Source organism: Pleurodeles waltl, chromosome 9 (assembly GCF_031143425.1).
Source record: "Pleurodeles waltl isolate 20211129_DDA chromosome 9, aPleWal1.hap1.20221129, whole genome shotgun sequence".
Lineage (NCBI taxonomy): Eukaryota > Metazoa > Chordata > Amphibia > Caudata > Salamandridae > Pleurodeles > Pleurodeles waltl.
In genome coordinates, this window is record NC_090448.1 from 986414800 (window position 1) to 986440134 (window position 25335).

General features: G+C 48.4%; 1 protein-coding gene across 3 annotated transcripts in view; it reads right to left on the reverse strand.

Moving 5' to 3' along the window:
* The window catches only part of YLPM1 (YLP motif containing 1), an 865271-nt gene that overhangs the window by 624981 nt on the left and 214955 nt on the right, over window positions 1-25335 (reverse strand). For all 3 annotated transcript variants that reach the window (XM_069208481.1, XM_069208482.1, XM_069208480.1), the window contains one exon: window positions 22549-22768. In XM_069208481.1, the coding sequence (XP_069064582.1) occupies window positions 22549-22768 (220 nt within the window). The remainder of the gene's footprint in view (window positions 1-22548; window positions 22769-25335) is intronic.

A 25335-nucleotide genomic window follows, 5' to 3' on the forward strand; every position in this document is an offset into this window, starting at 1 on the left:
TTGCTCCTTCCGTGAAACAGGACACTTGGTCACTTGAATCCCAATAGAGCAGGCCCTTCAGCCCCCTATAAGTCTCTAATAAATGTTACCACTGGTACCTAAGGCATGGGCATCTGAAGATCCTGCAACACAAAAGGCAAGTCTGTGGCCTCCTCTGGGTCCTGCTTGTCTTCTAACCAAATTGGGAGGCTCTGGGCCCCTGCTCCTGCCACAGGACTGAAACACCTGTGCAGCGCAACTGTTACACCTGCTAAGACTTGTTGGCTCTTCATCTGGGAGATCCTTCAGGCACCAAGAAGCCCTGCCCACCAGCATTCTGCAATGTAAAAAATCGCTCCCTGTCCTGCAAATCCTGCGACTTCTGTTTTTTGTGCTTGTGATGCCCCCTTGTGACTCCATGTCCATCGCCTGTGGGTCACTCGAGGGGACTCCAATGACTTCTGCTGGCCTTCCTGCATGCTCAGGGCTAGCCCCGATTCCCACTCCTGTGTAGTCTCTTGGACTCTGCTGGTCCCCAAACTGAGAACTTTTCTGCAGCTCCGGCTAGCATTTGCCAGTGCTTGTTGGTGACCTGACTGGTCATGGACCCTCCTGCAACCCAGCGAGGGTCAATGGGCAGCTCTTAGTTAACTCCTGGGATCTTCTGCAGCTCCTGGACCCTGCAGATGGACTTTTTCCTCCACCGACTTGCAGGAACTTCACCTTCAGGAGCGTGGGATTGCCACCTACACCACCTGGGCACCTCCCAAGGTGCTGGACTCTGTACCCTTCATTTGCAGTCCTCCATGTCTCGAATACATTCCCGGGTTCCACCAGCATGGTCCACAGGTTGTGACAGTAGATGGACAATCCTAGGCATCAACTGACTTCTCCTCTGAATCCAGGTCCCTGGTGTAGGTACTCCTTTCTCCTGGGTATCCTGTGGTAGATCGCTCTCCATCCATGCCCGTGTCTGCTGGTTTCCTGGGGGTTCACTGGTAAGGGTCCTGAACTGCACAAACTCCAACCACTACTCTGTTATCCCATGGGGCAACTGGGTGGGTAAATACCTTGCACCTGGATGCTGGGGACATGTACTGTACTTATCTCTGGTGTTTCTATCTGCCCCCAGCCTCTGGATAACTACCACACTTACTCTGATTGAGATCACTATTTCACATTCCACTTTTTTAGTAAATGGTTTGGCCCTCCCATTGCGCCCTGTATATTTTTAATGTTATTTCTGATGTTATTCTGTGTACATGTGTTTAAATATCTCCAAAGGGAGATATACCAATGCTAGTTTAGTAGTAATGCTGCAATAAAGGATCCTTTATTTTGGCAGCACTTGTGTGTTTGTTTCTTGTGAGTGAGGTACTGTGTCTACTGTCGCATTGCACATGCTTTACATTCCTCCTGTATAAGCTTTAGCTGATCACCATAGCTACCCCTAAAGAGCTTTTGTTATCTGGGCACCTATTCACTATCACCAAGGATTGCCTGGACTCAGTATAGGGTGCTGTAGGAAGTTGGCTCTGTATGTGCTATTTCAAAGTAAGGAATAGCATGCACAGAGTCCAAGGGTTCCCCTTAGGTAAGATAGTGGCAAAAAGAGAATACTAATGCTCTATTTTGTGGTAGTGTGGTCGAGCAGTAGGCTTATCAAAGGAGTAGTGTTACGCATTTGTTGTACATACACCCAGGCAATAAATGAGGAACACACACTCAGACAAATCCAGCCAATAGGTTTTGTTATAGAAAAATATATTTTCTTAGTTTATTTTAAGAACCACAGTTTCAAATTCTACATGTAATATCTCATTTGAAAGGTATTGCAGGTAAGTACTTTAGGAACTTTGAATAATCACAGTAGCATATATACTTTTTACATAAAACACAATAAGCTGTTTTAAAAGTGGACAGTGCAATTTTCACAGTTCCTGGGGGAGGTAAAGTATGGTTAGTTTTAGCAGGTAAGTAAATTACCTACAGGGTTCAGTTTTGGGTCCAAGGTAGCCCACCGTTGGGGGTTCAGAGTCACCCCAAAGTTACCACACCAGCAGCTCAGGGTCGGTCAGGTGCAGAGGTCAAAGAGGTGCCCAAAACACATAGGCTTCAATGGAGAGAAGGGGGTGCCCCGGTTCCAGTCTGCCAGCAGGTAAGTACCCGCGTCTTCGGAGGGCATACCAGGGGGGTTTTGTAGGGCACCGGGGGGGACACAAGTAAGCACAAAAAGTACACCCTCAGCAGCGCGGGGGCGGCCGGGTGCAGTGTGCAAACACGCGTCGGGTTTTCAATGGTTTTCAATGAGAGACCAAGGGGTCTCTTCAGCGGTGCAGGCAGGCAAGGGGGGGGCTCCTCGGGGAAGCCACCACCTGGGCAAGGGAGAGGGCCTCCTGGGGGTCACTCCGGCACAGAAGTTCCGTTCCTTCAGGTGCTGGGGACTGCGGGTGCAGGGTCTTTTCCAGCAGTCGGGAAATGGAGTTCAGGCAGTCGCGGTCAGGGGGAGCCTCGGGATTCCCTCTGCAGGCGTCGCTGTGGGGGCTCAGGGGGGACAACTTTGGTTACTCACGGTCTCGGAGTCGCCGGAGGGTCCTCCCTGAGGTGTTGGTTCTCCACCAGTCGAGTCGGGGTCGCCGGGTGCAGTGTTGCAAGTCTCACGCTTCTTGCGGGGATTTGCAGGGGTCTTTAAATCTGCTCCTCTGTAACAAAGTTGCAGTTCTTTTGGAGCAGTGCCGCTGTCCTCGGGAGTTTCTTGCTTTTCTTGAAGCAGGGCAGTCCTCAGAGGATTCAGAAGTCCCTGGTCCCTTGGAAAGCGTCGCTGGAGCAGGTTTCTTTGGAAGGCAGGAAACAGGCCGGTAAGTCTGGTGCCAAAGCAGTTGGTGTCTTCTGTTCTTCTTCTGCAAGGGTTTTTCAGCTCAGCAGTCTTCTTCTTGTAGTTTCAGGAATCTAAATTCTTAGGTTCAGGGAAGCCCTTAAATACTAAGTTTAAGGGCGTGTTTAGGTCTGGGGGGTTAGTAGCCAATGCCTACTAGCCCTGAGGGTGAGTACACCCTCTTTGTGCCTCCTCCCAAGGGGAGGGGGTCACATCCCTAATCCTATTGGGGGAATCCTCCATCTGCAAGATGGAGGATTTCTAAAAGTTAGAGTCACTTCAGCTCAGGACACCTTAGGGGTGTCCTGACTGGCCAGTGACGACTCCTTGTTATTCTCATTATTTCCCCGGCCTTGACGCCAAAAGTGGGGCCGTGGCCGGAGGGGGCGGGCAACTCCACTAGCTGGAGTGCCCTGTGGTGCTGGAACAAAGGGGGTGAGCATTTGAGGCTCACCGCCAGGTGTTACAGCTCCTGCCTGGGGGAGGTGTTAGCATCTCCACCCAGTGCAGGCTTTGTTACTGGCCTCAGAGTGACAAAGGCACTCTCCCCATGGGGCCAGCAACATGTCTCGGTTGTGGCAGGCTGCTGGAACCAGTCAGCCTACACAGATAGTCGGTTAAGGTTTCAGGGGGCACCTCTAAGGTGTCCTCTGGGGTGTATTTTACAATAAAATGTACACTGGCATCAGTGTGCATTTATTGTGCTGAGAAGTTGGATACCAAACTTCCCAGTTTTCAGTGTAGCCATTATGGTGCTGTGGAGTTCGTGTAAAACAGACTCCCAGACCATATACTCTTATGGCTACCCTGCACTTACAATGTCTAAGGTTTTGCTTAGACACTGTAGGGGCACAGTGCTCATGCACTGGTGCCCTCACCTATGGTATAGTGCACCCTGCCTTAGGGCTGTAAGGCCTGCTAGAGGGGTGACTTATCTATACTTGCATAGGCAGTGAGAAGTTGGCATGGCACCCTGAGGGGAGTGCCATGTCGACTTACTCATTTTGTTCTCACCAGCACACACAAGCTGGTAAGCAGTGTGCCTGTGCTGAGTGAGGGGTCTCCAGGGTGGCATAAGACATGCTGCAGCCCTTAGAGACCTTCCTTGGCATCAGGGCCCTTGGTACCAGGGGTACCATTTACAAGGGACTTATCTGGATGCCAGGGTGTGCCAATTGTGGATACAAAAGTACAGGTTAGGGAAAGAACACTGGTGCTGGGGCCAGGTTAGCAGGCCTCAGAACACTTTCAATTCAAAACATAACATCAGCAAAGGCAAAAAGTCAGGGGGTAACCATGCCAAGGAGGCATTTCCTTACAGGTGCCACACCATTGGTGTACACAATAGACTGAGCAAGCCTTCTACAACTGCTATTTAATGTTACTGTGGGACTCCCACTTCGACAACGGGAAATGATTCAGCATGTGAATCTATGAAAGATCCAATACTGGAGAACAACTATGCACTGGCCCAAATGGAGTACAACTGAAAAAGTGAGAATTAGATTGAGGTTCCACTGTTGCACCACAAATGGTGATGGTGGGAACAAATTTGTCAGCTTTTTGAGAAAATGCATCACAAGTGATTTAAACAGACTGCTGATTGGTAAGCACAGGAAGGTTCAAAGAGCTGACAAATAACCTTTAAAGGTTGCCATAGCAAAGACCTGCTGGTGTAAGATTAAGAAAACATTAGAATATCAGACAAATGTGCATGCAAAGGTCGGAGATTTCAGGAAGGGCACTAGACTGCAAACCTCTTCCAGCGTTCTGAATAGACTATTTTAGTCGAGGAGCACCTGGCTGTCAGGATGAAACTCACCACCTCAGCAGGGAGAACAAAAGCCATCAACTGTCACCACTCAATCTCCTAACATATTAGTGTAGGTTTTGCAGGGTAGGGTGGAGGATCCTGCCATGTTAAGACAGGAGAGCCTCCTGAAGTGGTATTCAGATCGGAGTACAAATGCTCCTGGCAAAGGTTCTGGGTATCCCACTCTCCTCACCAAGGCTGGGTCCACAAGCAAGATTTGGGTCGGGAAATTCTCAATCTTTTCAGAACTTTAGGAAGGAGACGCCAGGCAGAAAAAAGTGTACAGGAGGCTTGAGCCTCAATTTAAGCAAAAGGCGTATCAGAGTGAGAACTGCCTTGGTAACTTCAATGATTATAAATCTTGGGCACTGCAGGGTCTCTGCAGTGATGAAGTGTTCGACCCATAGCTGGAAAACGCCCTATGTTACACCACATTGCATCCTGCCTTCATGATTTGCTAGGCAGCATGGACTGAGTTAGTCATGGAGTCAACAACCCCACCATGCTTGTTGCTGTACCACATGGCAGTAGTGCTGTCTGAATGAACTTGTACTCACCTTCTACAGATGGACGGGAGGAAGGCCTTCAATACCAAACGGATTGCCTGCAACTCCAACAAATTGATGTTGGGAAAGGTTTGTCAGAGACCACAGTCCCCGGATCTTCAACTGGCAAGTATTACATTCCCCACCTTGATGTAATGCATGGTCCCATCAGCTCTGGGTGAGGTAAGGAGGGGAGTTTGCGGATGGCCCAATCGCAGGCCTAGTAGCCACCACCTAAGATTTTTTACAGTTTACTCAAACCTGGATGGAATCCAATATGTTTCCCTTTTGCTGTGCCCACTGGGACCTTGGGTCCCATAGTAGAGCCTGCATATGCAATCTGGGGTAGTTGTCTAGCAGGATGCAAGAGGCCAATGGTCCCAGCAATCTTAATGCCATCCTCACTAAGATCCAGGACAGAGGTTGAAACATTGGGATCACAGTCCAAATGTCCACGACTCTCCACTCCCAGCTGAAAGCAGGAAACAGCACCATATTTGAGATGGCCCCAGTGAATAGGAACTTCTGTAAAGGAGGAGACTTCAGCATGTCGATAGTGAACCTCAACGATGTTAAGATGTTCGTGGCCATTTGGAGGTGGTCTAAAGCCAGCCATCAAGTTACAGGAAAAGAGTAAAGTCTGAAGGTGTGCTGTGACTGCTGCCGCCACTTTCATAAACACCCAAGGGGTATTGGTAAGGCCAAATAGGATCATCACAAAATGAAAATGCTCCTAGCCCACTGTGAACTGCAGGAAATGTTTGTGTGTCTGCAGGACAGGAAAATGGAAAGACACGTCCTGCAGTTTCAATGCTACCAATTCACTCTGTGATCCAGGGCAGACAAAACCTGGTCCAGTGTGACCATCTTGAATTCTTCCTTCTGCAGAAAAAAGTTGTAAATGCCGAGATCTAAACAGGCCATATTCCTCGTCCAGTACAAGGAAGCAGCTGGAGTACATGCAGCTCCTACTTCCAAGGCTGGGTCCCTTGCTATGGCCCCTTTGGAGAAAAAGGCATGTGTGCTTCCTGCTGCAAAAGAGACATGTGAGGGGACGAGAGGTGTGAGAGTAAAAAGAAGTGGGAGAGAGTAGCAATTTGGAGGACCCATGCATCCTAAGTTATGACTCCCCTCACTTGGCGAGCCATGTCTGATCCGGCTTGCTGCAGTGTGGGCGTGTATAAGAAACTAACATCCTTAAAGTTGTTTTGTAGTTGCTGGAGAAGCAGGAGACTGAGTTGCAATTTGTCCTCAATGTCTTGCGTATTCAGAAAACTACTATACTGGTGGCAGGTTTTGGCACTGGCAATACTGAAAACTGCTGGCCTAACCACAAAAGGGGGAAACTGTTGGGGAAATGGTCGCTTAGAGGCAGACAGCTCAAGGGAAATCCACTTCAAGACCCAAGTCAGATTTCAGAATTCTGCAAAGAGGCATGAGCCAATAAATGGCATGTCCATTAATGATGCGTGGATTTCTCTTACGAAGCCTGTGGTCGTCATACGGACAAGGTGCCAATGTACCACACTTGTGCACATTACCTGAACCCAACTATGAGTTTTGGCAATACCTGACTGATCAACAAGTGTAACCATATCCCAGCCATCCAGTATTGTTTTAGTTAAAGATGCCTGTAGGTCCTCCGGAATTATCAACAGAATTTGACCAACTGCATCCCCTAAAGCGTGGCTGAGACAGCCCAAGAGGCAGATGGAGTTGACATAGCGTACATGTAGGAAGTTGGCTCTGTATGCACTATTTCAAAGTAAGGAATAGTATGCACAGAGTCCAAGGGCTCCCCTTAGACGTAAGATAGTGGCAAAAAGAGATAATACTAATGCTCTATTTTGTGGTAGTGTGGTCGAGCAGTAGGCTTATCAAAGGAGTAGTGTTAAGCATTTGTTGTACATACACACAGGCAATAAATGAGGAACACACACTCAGAGACAAATCCAGCCAATAGGTTTTGTTATAGAAAATGAAAATGTCACTTACCCAGTGTACATCTGTTCGTGGCATCAGTCGCTGTAGATCCGCATGTTTTGCATAGCTCGCCATCTGGTGTTGGGCCGGAGTGTTACAAGTTGTTTTTCTTCGAAGAAGTCTTTCGAGTCACGGGACCGAGTGACTCCTCCTTTTGTCTCCATTGCGCATGGGCGTCGACTCCATCTTCGATTGTTTTTCCCCGCAGAGGGTGAGGTAGGAGTTGAATTGTAGTAATAGTGCCCATGCAATGGAGTGACTAAGTATGTACCTATTTAAGGTTGAGATGATACATATACAAATAGTTGAAGGTAACTTCCAAACTGCTACAGGCTCCCGGGGAGGCGGGTGGGCACATGCGAATCTACAGCGACTGATGCCACGAACAGATGTACACTGGGTAAGTGACATTTTCAGTTCGATGGCATCTGTCGCTGTAGATACGCATGTTTTGCATAGACTAGTAAGCAGTTATCTCCCCAAAAGCGGTGGCTCAGCCTGTAGGAGTGGAAGTAGTTTGAAATAATGTTCTTAATACGGCTTGACCTACTGTGGCTTGTTGTGCGGATAACACATCTACACAGTAGTGCTTGGTGAATGTGTGAGGCGTAGACCATGTGGCTGCCTTACAAATTTCTTGCATTGGGATGTTGTAGGAAGTTGGCTCTGTATGTGCTATTTCAAAGTAAGGAATAGCATGCACAGAGTCCAAGGGTTCCCCTTAGAGGTAAAATAGTGGTAAAAATAGATAATACTAATGCTCTATTTTGTGGTAGTGTGGTCGAGCAGTAGGCTTATCCAAGGAGTAGTGTTAAGCATTTGTTGTACATACACATAGACAATAAATGAGGTACACACACTCAGAGACAAATCCAGCCAATAGGTTTTGTATAGAAAAATATCTTTTCTTAGTTTATTTTAAGAACCACAGGTTCAAATTCTACATGTAATATCTCATTCGAAAGGTATTGCAGGTAAGTACTTTAGGAACTTCAAATCATCAACATTGCATGTATACTTTTCAAGTTATTGACAAATAGCGGTTTTAAAAGTGGACACTTAGTGCAATTTTCACAGTTCCTGGGGGAGGTAAGTTTTTGTTAGTTTTACCAGGTAAGTAAGACACTTACAGGGTTCAGTTCTTGGTCCAAGGTAGCCCACCGTTGGGGGTTCAGAGCAACCCCAAAGTCACCACACCAGCAGCTCAGGGCCGGTCAGGTGCAGAGTTCAAAGTGGTGCCCAAAACACATAGGCTAGAATGGAGAGAAGGGGGTGCCCCGGTTCCGGTCTGCTTGCAGGTAAGTACCCGCGTCTTCGGAGGGCAGACCAGGGGGGTTTTGTAGGGCACCGGGGGGGACACAAGTCCACACAGAAATTTCACCCTCAGCGGCGCGGGGGCGGCCGGGTGCAGTGTAGAAACAAGCGTCGGGTTTGCAATGTTAGTCTATGAGAGATCTCGGGATCTCTTCAGCGCTGCAGGCAGGCAAGGGGGGGGTTCCTCGGGGAAACCTCCACTTGGGCAAGGGAGAGGGACTCCTGGGGGTCACTTCTCCCGTGAAAGTCCGGTCCTTCAGGTCCTGGGGGCTGCGGGTGCAGGGTCTCTCCCAGGTGTCGGGACTTTAGGTTCAAAAGAGTCGCGGTCAGGGGAAGCCTCGGGATTCCCTCTGCAGGCGGCGCTGTGGGGGCTCAGGGGGGACAGGTTTTGGTACTCACAGTATCAGAGTAGTCCTGGGGTCCCTCCTGAGGTGTTGGATCGCCACCAGTCGAGTCGGGGTCGCCGGGTGCAGTGTTGCAAGTCTCACGCTTCTTGCGGGGAGCTTGCAGGGATCTTTAAAGTTGCTGGAAACAAAGTTGCAGCTTTTCTTGGAGCAGGTCCGCTGTCCTCGGGAGTTTCTTGTCTTTTCGAAGCAGGGGCAGTCCTCAGAGGATGTCGAGGTCGCTGGTCCCTTCGGAAGGCGTCGCTGGAGCAGGATCTTTGGAAGGCAGGAGACAGGCCGGTGAGTTTCTGGAGCCAAGGCAGTTGTCGTCTTCTGGTCTTCCGCTGCAGGGGTTTTCAGCTGGGCAGTCCTTCTTCTTGTTGCAGGAATCTGATTTTCTAGGGTTCAGGGTAGCCCTTAAATACTAAATTTAAGGGCGTGTTTAGGTCTGGGGGGTTAGTAGCCAATGGCTACTAGCCCTGAGGGTGGGTACACCCTCTTTGTGCCTCCTCCCAAGGGGAGGGGGTCACAATCCTAACCCTATTGGGGGAATCCTCCATCTGCAAGATGGAGGATTTCTAAAAGTTAGAGTCACTTCAGCTCAGGACACCTTAGGGGCTGTCCTGACTGGCCAGTGACTCCTCCTTGTTTTTCTCATTATTTTCTCCGGCCTTGCCGCCAAAAGTGGGGCCTGGCCGGAGGGGGCGGGCAACTCCACTAGCTGGAGTGTCCTGCTGGGTTGGCACAAAGGAGGTGAGCCTTTGAGGCTCACCGCCAGGTGTGACAACTCCTGCCTGGAGGAGGTGTTAGCATCTCCACCCAGTGCAGGCTTTGTTACTGGCCTCAGAGTGACAAAGGCACTCTCCCCATGGGGCCAGCAACATGTCTCGGTTTGTGGCAGGCTGCTAAAACTAGTCAGCCTACACAGATAGTCGGTTAAGTTTCAGGGGGCACCTCTAAGGTGCCCTCTGTGGTGTATTTTACAATAAAATGTACACTGGCATCAGTGTGCATTTATTGTGCTGAGAAGTTTGATACCAAACTTCCCAGTTTTCAGTGTAGCCATTATGGTGCTGTGGAGTTCGTGTAAAACAGACTCCCAGACCATATACTCTTATGGCTACCCTGCACTTACAATGTCTAAGGTTTTGTTTAGACACTGTAGGGGTACCATGCTCATGCACTGGTACCCTCACCTATGGTATAGTGCACCCTGCCTTAGGGCTGTAAGGCCTGCTAGAGGGGTGTCTTACCTATACTGCATAGGCAGTGAGAGGCTGGCATGGCACCCTGAGGGGAGTGCCATGTCGACTTACTCGTTTTGTCCTCACTAGCACACACAAGCTGGCAAGCAGTGTGTCTGTGCTGAGTGAGAGGTCTCCAGGGTGGCATAAGACATGCTGCAGCCCTTAGAGACCTTCCTTGGCATCAGGGCCCTTGGTACTAGAAGTACCAGTTACAAGGGACTTATCTGGATGCCAGGGTCTGCCAATTGTGGATACAAAAGTACAGGTTAGGGAAAGAACACTGGTGCTGGGGCCTGGTTAGCAGGCCTCAGCACACTTTCAATTGTAAACATAGCATCAGCAAAGGCAAAAAGTCAGGGGGCAACCATGCCAAGGAGGCATTTCCTTACAGATGTTTCCTAGAAAGGCCATGGTAGCACCTTTCTTTCTGGTTGAGTGTGCCCTTGGTGTAATGGGCAGCTGTCGTTTAGCTTTAAGGTAGCAGATTTGGATGCATTTAACTATCCATCTGGCTATACCTTGTTTTGATATTGGGTTTCCTGCATGAGGTTTTTGAAATGCAATAAATAGTTGTTTAGTCTTTCTGATGTTCTTTGTTCTGTCAATGTAATACATTAATGCTCTTTTGACATCTAATGTATGTAGTGCCCTTTCAGCTACGGTATCTGGCTGTGGAAAGAACACTGGAAGTTCCACTGTTTGATTTAGATGGAAAGGTGAAATAACCTTTGGCAAAAATTTAGGATTAGTCCTTAGGACGACCTTATTCTTGTGTAGTTGTATAAAAGGTTCTTGTATTGTAAACGCCTGAATCTCGCTTACTCTTCTTAGGGAAGTAATGGCGATGAGAAATGCAACCTTCCAGGTTAGGAACTGTATTTCGCAGGAGTGCATGGGTTCAAAAGGTGGACCCATAAGTCTAGTTAGGACAACATTTAGGTTCCATGAAGGAACAGGTGGTGTTCTTGGTGGTATAATTCTCCTAAGGCCCTCCATGAATGCTTTAATGACTGGTATCTTATATAGGGAAGTTGAATAGGTAGTCTGCAGGTATGCAGATATTGCTGCAAGGTGTATTTTAATGGAAGAGAAAGCCAGGTTAGATTTTTGTAAGTGAAGCAAGTAACCCACTACATGTTCTGGAGTTGTGTGTAATGGTTGTATTTGATTAATATGGCAGTAGCAAACAAACCTCTTCCATTTACTTGCATAGCAGTGCCTGGTGGATGGCCTTCTGGCTTGCTTTATGACTTCCATACATTCTTGGGTAAGTTGTAAGTGCCCGAATTCTAGGATCTCAGGAGCCAGATTGCTAGATTCAGCGATGCTGGATCTGGGTGTCTGATCTTTTGGTTGGGTTGTGTCAACAGATCTGGCCTGTTGGGCAATTTGATGTAGGGTACTACTGATAGGTCTAGCAGCGTTGTGTACCAGGGTTGCCTTGCCCAAGTTGGTGCTATTAATATGAGTTTGAGTTTGTTTTGACTGAGTTTGTTTACCAGGTAAGGAGGGAGAGGAGGAAAAGCGTAAGCAAATATCCCTGACCAGTTCATCCATAGGGCATCGCCTTGGGACTGTTTGTGTGGGTATCTGGAAGCGAAGTTTTGGCATTTTGCGTTCTCCTTCGTCGCAAACAAGTCTATTTGAGGTGTTCCCCAGAGTTTGAAATAGGTGTTCAGAATTTGGGGGTGAATTTCCCATTCGTGGACCTGTTGGTGATCTCGAGAGAGGTTGTCTGCGAGTTGATTTTGGATCCCTGGTATAAATTGTGCTATTAGGCGAATTTGGTTGTGAATTGCCCAACGCCAAATTTTTTGTGCTAGCAGGCTTAACTGCGTGGAGTGTGTCCCCCCTTGCTTGTTTAGATAATACATTGTTGTCATGTTGTCTGTCTTGACGAGAATGTATTTGTGAACTATTATTGGTTGGAAAGCTTTTAGTGCTTGAAAAACTGCTAGAAGTTCTAGGTGATTTATATGCAGTTTTGTTTGATGTACGTTCCATTGACCTTGTATGCTGTGTTGATCGAGGTGTGCTCCCCACCCTGTCATGGAAGCATCTGTTATTACGTATTGTGGCACTGGGTCTTGGAAAGGCCGCCCTTTGTTTAAATTTATGTTGTTCCACCACAGAAGCGAGAGGTAAGTTTGGTGGTCTATTAACACCAGATCTAGAAGATGACCCTGTGCTTGAGACCACTGTGATGCTAGGCACTGTTGTAAGGGCCTCATGTGCAGTCTTGCGTTTGGGACAATGGCTATGCATGAAGACATCATGCCTAGGAGTTGTAATATCATCTTTGCTTGTATCTTTTGTGTTGGATACATGCGTTGTATGATGGTGTTGAAATTTTGAATTCTTTGGGGACTTGGAGTGGCTACTCCTTTTGTTGTGTCTATTATGGCTCCTAGGTATTGTTGTACCTTGCACGGCAGAATGTTGGATTTCATGAAGTTGACGGTGAACCCTAGTTTGAAGAGGGTTTGTATGATCTGATTTGTGTGATTTGAGCACTCTATTAACGAATGGGCCTTGATTAGCCAGTCGTCTAGATATGGGAACACATGTATTTGCTGCCTTCTGATGTGTGCAGCGACTACCGCTAGACATTTGGTAAAGACTCTTGGTGCGGTTGTTAATCCGAAAGGCAGTACCTTGAATTGGTAATGTATTCCTTTGAATACAAACATTAGGTATTTCCTGTGCGATGGGTGTATTGGTATATGGAAATACGCGTCCTTGAGGTCTAAAGTTGACATGTAGTCGTGTAGTTTTAGCAATGGTAATACTTCTTGTAGTGTGACCATGTGAAAGTGGTCTGATTTGATGAATGTGTTCACTATTCTGAGGTCTAGGATTGGTCTCAGCGTTTTGTCCTTCTTTGGTATCAGAAAGTACAGTGAGTAAGCTCCTGTGTTTATTTGTGTGTTTGGCACTAATTCGATTGCATTCTTTTGCAATAGTGCCTGCACTTCTATCTCCAGGAGATTGGAATGATGTTTTGTCAAATTTTGTGCTTTTGGTGGTATGTTTGGAGGGAATTGTAGAAATTCTATGCAATAACCATGTTGGATAATTGCTAGAACCCAAGTGAATGTAGTGATTTCCTCCCATGCTTTGTAATAATGACTTATTCTTCCCCCCACTGGTGTTGTGTGGAGGGGGTGAGTGACATGTGAGTCACTGCTTAGTAGTAGGGGTTTTGGGGCTTTGAAATTTTCCTCTATTCCTAGGGAATTGCCCTCCTCTATATTGTCCCCGAAAACCTCCTCTGTACTGTTCCTGGTAACTGGACGGTGTTGCCTGTGAGGTGCTGGCTTGTGTGCTCTGACCCCGAAACCCCCCTCTAAAGGGTGTTTTGCGGAATGTGCTGTAATTCCCTCTGCTCTGCGGGGAGTAGAGTGCGCCCATGGCTTTAGCAGTGTCCGTGTCTTTTTTGAGTTTCTCAATCGCTGTGTCCACTTCTGGACCGAACAGTTCTTTTTCATTAAAAGGCATATTGAGAACTGCTTGCTGAATCTCTGGTTTAAATCCAGACGTTCGGAGCCATGCATGCCTTCTGATAGTTACAGATTGTAGGAAGTTGGCTCTGTATGTGCTATTTCAAAGTAAGGAATAGCATGCACAGAGTCCAAGGGTTCCCCTTAGAGGTAAAATAGTGGTAAAAAGAGATAATACTAATGCTCTATTTTGTGGTAGTGTGGTCGAGCAGTAGGCTTATCCAAGGAGTAGTGTTAAGCATTTGTTGTACATACACAGACAATAAATGAGGTACACACACTCAGAGACAAATCCAGCCAATAGGTTTTGTTATAGAAAAATATCTTTTCTTAGTTTATTTTAAGAACCACAGGTTCAAATTTAACATGTAATATCTTGTTTGAAAGGTATTGCAGGTAAGTACATTAGGAACTTTGAATCATTTCAATTGCATGTATACTTTTCAAGTTATTCATAAATAGCTATTTCAAAAGTGGACACTTAGTGCAATTTTCACAGTTCCTGGGGGAGGTAAGTTTTTGTTAGTTTTACCAGGTAAGTAAGACACTTACAGGGTTCAGTTCTTGGTCCAAGGTAGCCCACCGTTGGGGGTTCAGAGCAACCCCAAAGTTACCACACCAGCAGCTCAGGGCCGGTCAGGTGCAGAGTTCAAAGTGGTGGCCAAAACGCATAGGCTAGAATGGAGAGAAGGGGGTGCCCCGGTTCCGGTCTGCTTGCAGGTAAGTACCCACGTCTTCGGAGGGCAGACCAGGGGGGTTTTGTAGGGCACCGGGGGGGACACAAGCCCACACAGAAATTTCACCCTCAGCGGCGCGGGGGCGGCCGGGTGCAGTGTTAGAACAGGCGTCGGGTTCGCAATGTAAGTCAATGAGAGATCAAGGGATCTCTTCAGCGCTGCAGGCAGGCAAGGGGGGGCTTCCTCGGGGAAACCTCCACTTGGGCAAGGGAGAGGGACTCCTGGGGGTCACTTCTGCAGTGAAAGTCTGGTCCTTCAGGTCCTGGGGGCTGCGGGTGCAGGGTCTTTTCCAGGCGTCGGGACTTAGGTTTCAGAGAGTCGCGGTCAGGGGAAGCCTCGGGATTCCCTCTGCAGGCGGCGCTGTGGGGGCTCAGGGGGGACAGGTTTTGGTACTCACAGTCGTAGAGTAGTCCGGGGGTCCTCCCTGAGGTGTTGGTTCTCCACCAGCCGAGTCGGGGTCGCCGGGTGCAGTGTTGCAAGTCTCACGCTTCTTGCGGGGAGCTTGCAGGGTTCTTTAAAGCTGCTTCTTGAAACAAAGTTGCAGTCTTTTTGGAGCAGGTCCGCTGTCCTCTGGAGTTTCTTGTCGTCGTCGAAGCAGGGCAGTCCTCAGAGGATTCAGAGGTCGCTGGTCCCTTTGGAAGGCGTCGCTGGAGCAGAGTTCTTTGGAAGGCAGGAGACAGGCCGGTGAGTTTCTGGAGCCAAGGCAGTTGTTGTCTTCTGGTCTTCCTCTGCAGGGGTTTTCAGCTAGGCAGTCCTTCTTCTTGTTGTTGCAGGAATCTAATTTTCTAGGGTTCAGGGTAGCCCTTAAATACTAAATTTAAGGGCGTGTTTAGGTCTGGGGGGTTAGTAGCCAATGGCTACTAGCCCTGAGGGTGGGTACACCCTCTTTGTGCCTCCTCCCAAGGGGAGGGGGTCACAATCCTAACCCTATTGGGGGAATCCTCCATCTGCAAGATGGAGGATTTCTAAAAGTTAGAGTCACCTCAGCTCAGGACACCTTAGGGGCTGTCCTGACTGGCCAGTGACTCCTCCTTGTTGCTTTCTTTGTTCCCTCCAGCCTTGCCGCCAAAAGTGGGGGCCGTGGCCGGAGGGGGCGGGCAACTCCACTAAGCTGGAGTGCCCTGCTGGGCTGTGACAAAGGGGTGAGCCTTTGAGGCTCACCGCCAGGTGTCACAGCTCCTGCCTGGGGGAGGTGTTAGCATCTCCACCCAGTGCAGGCTTTGTTACTGGCCTCAGAGTGACAAAGGCACTCTCCCCATGGGGCCAGCAACATGTCTCTAGTGTGGCAGGCTGCTGGAACTAGTCAGCCTACACAGACAGTCGGTTAAGTTTCAGGGGGCACCTCTAAGGTGCCCTCTGGGGTGTATTTTGCAATAAAATGTACACTGGCATCAGTGTGCATTTATTGTGCTGAGAAGTTTGATACCAAACTTCCCAGTTTTCAGTGTAGCCATTATGGTGCTGTGGAGTTCGTGTAAAACAGACTCCCAGACCATATACTCTTATGGCTACCCTGCACTTACAATGTCTAAGGTTTTGTTTAGACACTGTAGGGGTACCATGCTCATGCACTGGTACCCTCACCTATGGTATAGTGCACCCTGCCTTAGGGCTGTAAGGCCTGCTAGAGGGGTGTCTTACCTATACTGCATAGGCAGTGAGAGGCTGGCATGGCACCCTGAGGGGAGTGCCATGTCGACTTACTCGTTTTGTCCTCACTAGCACACACAAGCTGGCAAGCAGTGTGTCTGTGCTGAGTGAGAGGTCTCCAGGGTGGCATAAGACATGCTGCAGCCCTTAGAGACCTTCCTTGGCATCAGGGCCCTTGGTACTAGAAGTACCAGTTACAAGGGACTTATCTGGATGCCAGGGTCTGCCAATTGTGGATACAAAAGTACAGGTTAGGGAAAGAACACTGGTGCTAGGGCCTGGTTAGCAGGCCTCAGCACACTTTCAATTGTAAACATAGCATCAGCAAAGGCAAAAAGTCAGGGGGCAACCATGCCAAGGAGGCATTTCCTTACACAGATGTATTAATTGTCCGTGCAGCTGTATCTGCAGCGTCCATGGAGGAGCGGATTTGGTTGTTGGAAATGGTCTGTCCCTCCTCAACCACTTGTTTTGCCCTATTTTGTAGGTCCTTGGGCAGATGGTCAATGAGATGTTGCATCTCATCCCAATGGGCTCTGTCATAGCGCGCAAGTAGTGCCTGGGAGTTAGCGATGCGCCACTGGTTTGCAGCTTGTGCTGCGACTCTCTTACCAGCTGCATCGAACTTGCGGCTTTCTTTATCTGGGGGTGGTGCATCTCCAGATGTGTGGGAGTTGGCCCTTTTCCTAGCTGCTCCTACAACGACAGAGTCTGGTGGCAGCTGTGTAGTGATGAAAGCCGGGTCTGTAGGAGGCGCCTTATACTTTTTTTCCACTCTTGGTGTGATTGCCCTACTTTTGACCGGCTCCTTAAAGATTTCTTTTGCGTGCCGGAGCATACCAGGGAGCATAGGCAGGCTTTGGTAGGAGCTGTGGGTGGAGGAGAGTGTGTTGAATAAAAAGTCATCCTCGACCTGTTCTGAGTGGAGGCTTACATTGTGAAATTGTGCTGCTCTAGCCACCACTTGAGAATACGCAGTGCTGTCCTCTGGTGGAGATGGCTTCGTAGGGTATGCCTCCGGACTGTTATCTGACACTGGGGCGTCGTATAAGTCCCATGCGTCTTGATCTTGGTCACCCTGGCTCATGGTGGTGTGAGCTGGGGAATGTGATGGAGTTTGTGCTGGTGAGACGTTAATCACAGGTGGAGGAGAGGGTGGTGGGGTAACTTTTTTCACCACTTTTGTTTGTGGTGTTTGTTCAGTTTGGAACTCCAATCTTCTCTTTCTTCTAATAGGGGGAAGGGTGCTTATTTTTCCTGTCCCCTGCTGAATGAAAATACGCTTTTGCGTATGGTCTACATCAGTTGAGTGTAGTTCTTCCTCAAACCTATGCTTTTGCATTTGGGAGGTTAGCGAGTGCTCTTCTGTATAAGAGCCTGAAACTGGGTCGGTTGCAGTTTGTTTTGGCACCGAGACCCTGTCTGCATCTTTTTTCGGCTCCGAGGTGACTTTTTTCTTTTTCGGGGCCGAAACTTCTCGGCGTCGATCTTCTTCGGTGCCGCTGTCTCGGCGTCGAGCCGTGTCTACACCGGTATCTCGGTGTCGATGCTTGTCTCCAGCACTTTCTCGGTCCCGAGAAGGCTGCGTGCCGGTGTCTCGACCGGAGTCGGACGATCTCGGCACTGTTTGGGCCTTTTTCGGTGCCGACGGTCGGTCACCGAATTTATGGGTCGAGCCATGGCCTGGTGGCAGTGGCGTCCCCTGGGCCTTGTAAATCTTCTTCTGAGTGGTTTTCGACGTCCTACTCACGGTTTGTGTATCGTCGAATCCTTCGGAGTCCGATTCTTGGATCGAAAAGGTTCCCTCCTCTTCTTGTTCCTCGAACTCCCGGTAGCTGTCGGCGCGGACGCCATCTGAAGTCTTCTGGCTCGACGGTCTCGGAGAGTTTTTCGGGACCAGAACGCACGACAGGCCTCGCAGGTGTCTTCACTGTGCTCAGGTGACAGGCACAGGTTGCAGACCAAGTGTTGGTCTGTATAGGGGTATTTATTGTGGCATATGGGACAGAAACGGAACGGGGTCCGTTCCATCGGCGTTCTTCTGCACGCGGTCGGGCCGACCAGGCCCCGACGGGGGATCGAAAAAATTACCCCGAAGGGCACCGGAGCTCTTCGATCTTAGACGCGGTGCTGAATCTAACTACGCCGATCCCGAACACAACAATACCGACGAAAATCTTCCGAAATTAGCTATCTTTCCGTTCCGAAACTCGGAGCGACAGGAACACGTCCGAACCCGATGGCGGAAAAAAAACAATCGAAGATGGAGTCGACGCCCATGCGCAATGGAGACAAAAGGAGGAGTCACTCGGTCCCGTGATTCGAAAGACTTCTTCGAAGAAAAACAACTTGTAACACTCCGGCCCAACACCAGATGGCGAGCTATGCAAAACATGCGTATCTACAGCGACAGATGCCATCGAACATATATTTTCTTAGTTTATTTTAAGAACCCCAGGTTCAAATTCTACATGTAATATCTCATTTGAAAGGTATTGCAGGTAAGTACTTTAGGAACTTTGAATCATTTCATTAGCATGTACACTTTTCACATAAAACACAATAAGCTGTTTTAAAAGTGGACACTTAGTGTAATTTTCACAGTTCCTGGGGGAGGTAAAGTAATGTTAGTTTTAACAGGTAAGTAAGTCACTTACAGGTTTCAGTTTTTGGTCCAAGGTAGCCCACCGTTGGGGGTTCAGAGCAACCCCAAAGTTATCACACCAGCAGCTCAGGGCCGGTCAGGTGCAAAGGTAAAAGAGGTGCCCAAAACACATAGGCTATAATGGAGAGAAGGGGGTGCCCCGGTTCCAGTCTGCCAGCAGGTAAGTACCCGCGTCTTCGGAGGGCAGACCAGGGAGGTTTTGTAGGGCACCGGGGGGGACACAAGTCCACACAGAAAGTACACCCTCAGCAGCGCGGGGGCGGCCGGGTGCAGTGTGCAAACAAGCGTCGGGTTTCCTTTAGTTTTCAATGGGAGACCAAGGGGTCTCTTCAGTTATGCAGGCAGGCAAGGGGGGGGCTCCTCGGGGTAGCCACCACCTGGGCAAGGGAGAGGGCCTCCTGGGGGTCACTCCTGCACAGAAGTTCCGTTTCTTTAGGGGCTGGGGGTGCAGGGTCTTTTCCAGCCGTCGGGAAATGGAGTTCAGACAGTCGCGGTCAGGGGGAGCCTGGGGATTCCCTCTGCAGGCGTCGCTGTGGGGGCTCAGGGGGGACAACTTTGGTTACTCACAGTCGTAGAGTCGCCGGAGGGTCCTCCCTGAGTTGGTTGTTCTTCACCAGTCGAGTCGGGGTCGCCGGGTGCAGTGTTGCAAGTCTCACGCTTCTTGCGGGGAGTTGCAGGGGTCTTTAAATCTGCTCCTTGTAACAAAGTTGCAGTTCTCTTGGAGCAGTGCCGCTGTCCTCTGGAGTTTCTAGTCTTTCTTGAAGCTGGGCAGTCCTCAGAGGATTCAGAGGTTGCTGGTCCCTTGGAAAGCGTCGCTGGAAAAGGTTTCTTTGGAAGGCAGGAGACAGGCCGGTAAGTCTGGAGCCAAAGCAGTTGGTGTCTTCTGTTCTTCCTCTGCAGGGGTTTTTCAGCTCAGCAGTCCTTCTTCAGGTAAGTTGCAGGAATCTCAATTCTTAGGTTCAGGGAAGCCCTTAAATACTAAATTTAAGGGCGTGTTTAGGTCTGGGGGGTTAGTAGCCAATGGCTACTAGCCCTGAGGGTGAGTACACCCTCTTTGTGCCTCCTCCCAAGGGGAGGGGGTCACATCCCTAATCCTATTGGGGGAATCCTCCATCTGCAAGATGGAGGATTTCTAAAAGTTAGAGTCACTTCAGCTCAGGACACCTTAGGGGCTGTCCTGACTGGCCAGTGACTCCTCCTTGCTGTTTTCTTTGTTTCCTCCAGCCTTGCCGCCAAAAGTGGGGGCCGTGGCCGGAGGGGGCGGGCAACTCCACTAAGCTGGAGTGTCCTGCGGTGCTGTGACAAAGGGGTGAGCCTTTGAGGCTCACCGCCAGGTGTTACAGCTCCTGCCTGGGGGAGGTGTTAGCATCTCCACCCAGTGCAGGCTTTGTTACTGGCCTCAGAGTGACAAAGGCACTCTCCCCATGGGGCCAGCAACATGTCTCTAGTGTGGCAGGCTGCTGGAACCAGTCAGCCTACACAGATAGTCGGTTAAGGTTTCAGGGGGCACCTCTAAGGTGCCCTCTGGGGTGTAGTTTACAATAAAATGTACACTGGCATCAGTGTGCATTTATTGTGCTGAGAAGTTTGATACCAAACTTCCCAGTTTTCAGTGTAGCCATTATGGTGCTGTGGAGTTAGTGTTAAACAGACTCCCAGACCATATACTCTTATGGCTACCCTGCACTTACAATGTCTAAGGTATTGCTTAGACACTGTAGGGGCACAGTGCTCATGCACTGGTGCCCTCACCTATGGTATAGTGCACCCTGCCTTAGGGCTGTAAGGCCTACTAGAGGGGTGACTTATCTATACCTGCATAGGCAGTGAGAGGCTGGCATGGCACCCTGAGGGAAGTGCCATGTCGACTTACTCGTTTTGTTCTCACCAGTACACACAAGCTGGCAAGCAGTGCGTCTGTGCTGAGTGAGGGGTCTCCAGGGTAGCATAAGACATGCTGCAGCCCTTAGAGACCTTCCTTGGCATCAGGGCCCTTGGTACCAGGGGTACCACTTACAAGGGACTGATCTGGATGCCAGGGTGTGCCAATTGTGGAATCAAAAGTACAGGTTAGGGAAAGAACACTGGTGCTGGGGCCTGGTTAGCAGGCCTCAGCACACTTTCAATTCAAAACATAGCATCAGCAGAGGCAAAAAGTCAGGGGGTAACCATGCCAAGGAGGCATTTCCTTACAGTACAGCCAAGCAGAAAAGAGCATGCACTTGCCAAAAGTCTCCAAAGAGTTGCTGGAAACGCTTAAAGCTTGACTACACTGGTGGATACCTGAAACAGACTCTGGGGTAGGATCCAGGGTCAAGAGGTAGGGACTATAGAGGGCCAATTGGAGGTGAGAGCAACCCATCTGCTGACTGGGGGCCTAAAGTAGAGCACTGCTGAAGTGCTCAAGAGTGGGTCCCATCAGGGCTTTAAGTGGTAGGAGGTGTTTGGTAGGCACAGGGCAGGCTGAAGAACCTCCACCACAACATTCTACAGCCTGTTTCATAACCATGGCAAAATAAGCACTCTTCTCTATGGCAGGAGCAGGGGGAGAGATGTTTCATGTCTGGCGGGGGCACCAACCACTGACATTCTGTAATTAAGCATGCCAAATGTGGAGCAAATGAGCCACCCTCATCATAGTAGTTACTGTCAGAATCTAAGCCAAACAGCTGAAGTAAAGTATGAGCTAGGTTACAAACGAACACCACTGTATCGGAGTCAGAAAGGTTTACTATAAGCTGTCCAGTGAAGTACGGCCTCCACCAAGGCGAGCACTCAAACCACTACAGGTAGCTGGTCATCTTTAGTTTGGCACAGGTGTCGATGTGAAGGGACCCAGTGGAAAGATAGGTGCCGGCATGAAACCGGTTCAAAAGGCACATATGGTGCCAAAGGCAAAACTGCCTGCAGGAACCTGACTGGAGGCCTCAACTGATTTTTTTGGGGCCAAAACATGTGTTGAGAGCCAGAAGTGTGCTAAATTCTTGCAACATGGCCTCACTAAATAAAGGTCTCTATCACAATGACTACTCTGGGGGTCAGCAACTGTTTTACCAAACATTAAAAGTAATCAATTTTAAAGTGCATTAATAAGCAAAATTGAAAACATTTTTCTATATCCGATTGTGAATCAAACAAAATATTTAAATATGCGACCATTTGTTTGGGGGATACTTGTTTTTATATTTAAAATTTAGAGGTTCAAACCATAGATTACAACGTGGGTTTCCCGACTTCCAGTAATGGCTCAGCGGTGTCCCCGGATTCTAGTAAGGATTCGGTGGTGCTCCACAAGTCCCAAAAGGTTACGAACCATTTGTCTACTATACCACATTAGTTTTTTCAAATGTCAACCTTCCAACTTCCAACTCCAGCAAAGAAGCAGCAGATGGCAGATTCAGAATTTTTAGATAAAGGCACACAGATTCCAATTCCGATGGGTAAGAGATAAAGTCTGTGCCCCTGAGCTTGGGGCACAGACTTACTCTGACATCAGAATAGGTGCCTATGTATCTATACTTGAAAATTACAGCTCCCTTCGGTGGGCCATTGAATATAACAAGTCATTTAAGGAACGCCCAAAAGAGTAATAAGAATCTGACGAAGTGCATACTGCAGTATTCCAACAATAAATGGGAGAGAGAACATATGTGGAATCTAAGCTTGAGCTAGCTAGTGTTTTTATGTTTTTTTTTAAACTTACTTCAGATGTGTCTACTCAACTGTGCAATACTTTATTTTTCAGAAAACGTCTGTCACTCGGTTAGATCACAACAGTGTCTAAATTAAAATATGATATTTATTTTACTCAAGAGAATGGTCAAAGTGTAGCAGTTTTTTTTAATTTTTTTTATTACCTGTCCTCTCGAGAACGGTCCCTCTCCATTCTCTCGCGTTCAGAGTCACTTTGTGTATGGTCTCGAAACACCTCTCGTTCACGGTCTCTTTCTCTCTCTCGATCGCGGTCTCTATCTCTCTCTCGGTCACGTTCTCGCTCAAACTCCCTGTGATCAATATTCTTGATAGTCTGACGGTCAAAGAAAGGATCTCGGTCACTGCCAAATCGACCGAAGTAGTCTAAGTAAAATAAAGAACAAACAATAAATCAAGTTGAAGGATAAAAAAGTCATTTAATGCTAAAAATGGAAAACATGATTTACGGAATTTTATTTAAAGTACAGTGATATGGTCGGATCAGCAGCAGAACAATGCATAGTAGCTTTTAATGATCATTAACCCATGAGAGTATCATCTCCTGACATACAGCCTTAGAATATTTAAAATTACCTAGACAAATTTCAAAACAGAAATTAATGAGGAGCACTCTGTTCTCAATAAAACATGCACCCATAGCAATGCACTATTCTAGAACCTTCCAAAGGAACGGATTGCATTGATTTTTGCTTTTCTACTCAATTATGCAAAAACAAAAAAAAAAAACAAAAAAAAAAGATTTTCAGTGGCATAAGAACCCATTTATGAATCTGGCGGTGAAAAAGTGTGTGTGTCTGGCCGGCGGGGGTGGGGATTGGGGGTGGAGATAGGGCGATTTTCACATTTGATAGCAAAACTTGAAAAATGTCACGCCTTTTCTTAGGGCCCGGGGAACTCTACAATGTGTGTAGATTTATTTTTCTGTGGTGGTAGGGGGAAAAGAAAGTCAAGATACAGTCTGAAAAAAAGATAACAGCATTTAAACCCAATGCTGCGCCCGGCCTATAACATTTTAAAACGGATAACTTTTTACAGATAAAACAAGCCATAAAAAGAACCCACAGAAAAACCATGAGTAGTTAGCAACAACTGGGCAATTGATGCACTAATTATTTGCCTTTAGAATTTTCCCACAGTATAAGTAAAAACATAGTGATGGAGAGCAGGCCTATACCTGACTAGCACTGTAGGGATTCTTACAGTCCCCTTCATGTTTAAAGGTCAGTCTGGTTCCCAAAGATGTTCACGGTCTACACTATACTTTTGAAATGTGAAAGCCCAGAGTGCATGAATACAATGTGTAGTTCTGCACAGGTGATGAATGACAGGCCCTGCATGTGTGCGCCACAAAACTGAAAGATTATTTACGTTCAGTAAAAAATTCTGATGGATACTCACTCCCATTCCTCATCTTTAGAATTCTCTCAGGTCCAGGCTGCATAAGCAACGTTTTGAGGTAAATACTCCCACGCACCATCGGATTCCATGGGGGGCTGAAACGGCCTCTGTAAATCACAGTACTTAGCTGTAGGAAGTTGGCTCTGTATGTGCTATTTCAAAGTAAGGAATAGCATGCACAGAGTCCAAGGGTTCCCCTTAGAGGTAAAATAGTGGTAAAAATAGATAATACTAATGCTCTATTTTGTGGTAGTGTGGTCGAGCAGTAGGCTTATCCAAGGAGTAGTGTTAAGCATTTGTTGTACATACACATAGACAATAAATGAGGTACACACACTCAGAGACAAATCCAGCCAATAGGTTTTTATGTAGGAAAATATCTTTTCTTAGTTTATTTTAAGAACCACAGGTTCAAATTCTACATGTAATAGCTCATTCGAAAGGTATTGCAGGTAAGTACTTTAGGAACTTCAAATCATCAAAATTGCATGTATACTTTTCAAGTTATTCACAAATAGCTGTTTTAAAAGTGGACACTTAGTGCAATTTTCACAGTTCCTAGGGGAGGTAAGTATTTGTTAGTTTTACCAGGTAAGTAAGACACTTACAGGGTTCAGTTCTTGGTCCAAGGTAGCCCACCGTTGGGGGTTCAGAGTAACCCCAAAGTCACCACACCAGCAGCTCAGGGCCGGTCAGGTGCAGAGTTCAAAGTGGTGCCCAAAACACATAGGCTAGAATGGAGAGAAGGGGGTGCCCCGGTTCCGGTCTGCTTGCAGGTAAGTACCCGCGTCTTCGGAGGGCAGACCAGGGGGGTTTTGTAGGGCACCGGGGGGGACACAAGCCCACACAGAAATTTCACCCTCAGCAGCGCGGGGGCGGCCGGGTGCAGTGTAGAAACAAGCGTCGGGTTTGTAATGGAAGTCAATGGGAGATCTAGGGATCTCTTCAGCGCTGCAGGCAGGCAAGGGGGGGGTTCCTCGGGGAAACCTCCACTTGGGCAAGGGAGAGGGACTCCTGGGGGTCACTCCTCCAGTGAAAGTCCGGTCCTTCAGGTCCTGGGGGCTACGGGTGCAGGGTCTCTCCCAGGTGTCGGGACTTTGGATTCAAAGAGTCGCGGTCAGGGGAAGCCTCGGGATTCCCTCTGCAGGCGGCGCTGTGGGGGCTCAGGGGGGACAGGTTTTTGTACTCACGGTCTTAGAGTAGTCCTGGGGTCCCTCCTGAGGTGTTGGATCGCCACCAGCCGAGTCGGGGTCGCCGGGTGCAGTGTTGCAAGTCTCACGCCTTTTGCGGGGAGCTTGCAGGGTTCTTTAAAGCTGCTGGAAACAAAGTTGCAGCTTTTCTTGGAGCAGGTCCGCTGTCCTCGGGAGTTTCTTGTCTTTTCGAAGCAGGGGCAGTCCTCAGAGGATGTCGAGGTCGCTGGTCCCTTTGGAAGGCGTCGCTGGAGCAGGATCTTTGGAAGGCAGGAGACAGGCCGGTGAGTTTCTGGAGCCAAGGCAGTTGTCGTCTTCTGGTCTTCCTCTGCAGGGGTTTTT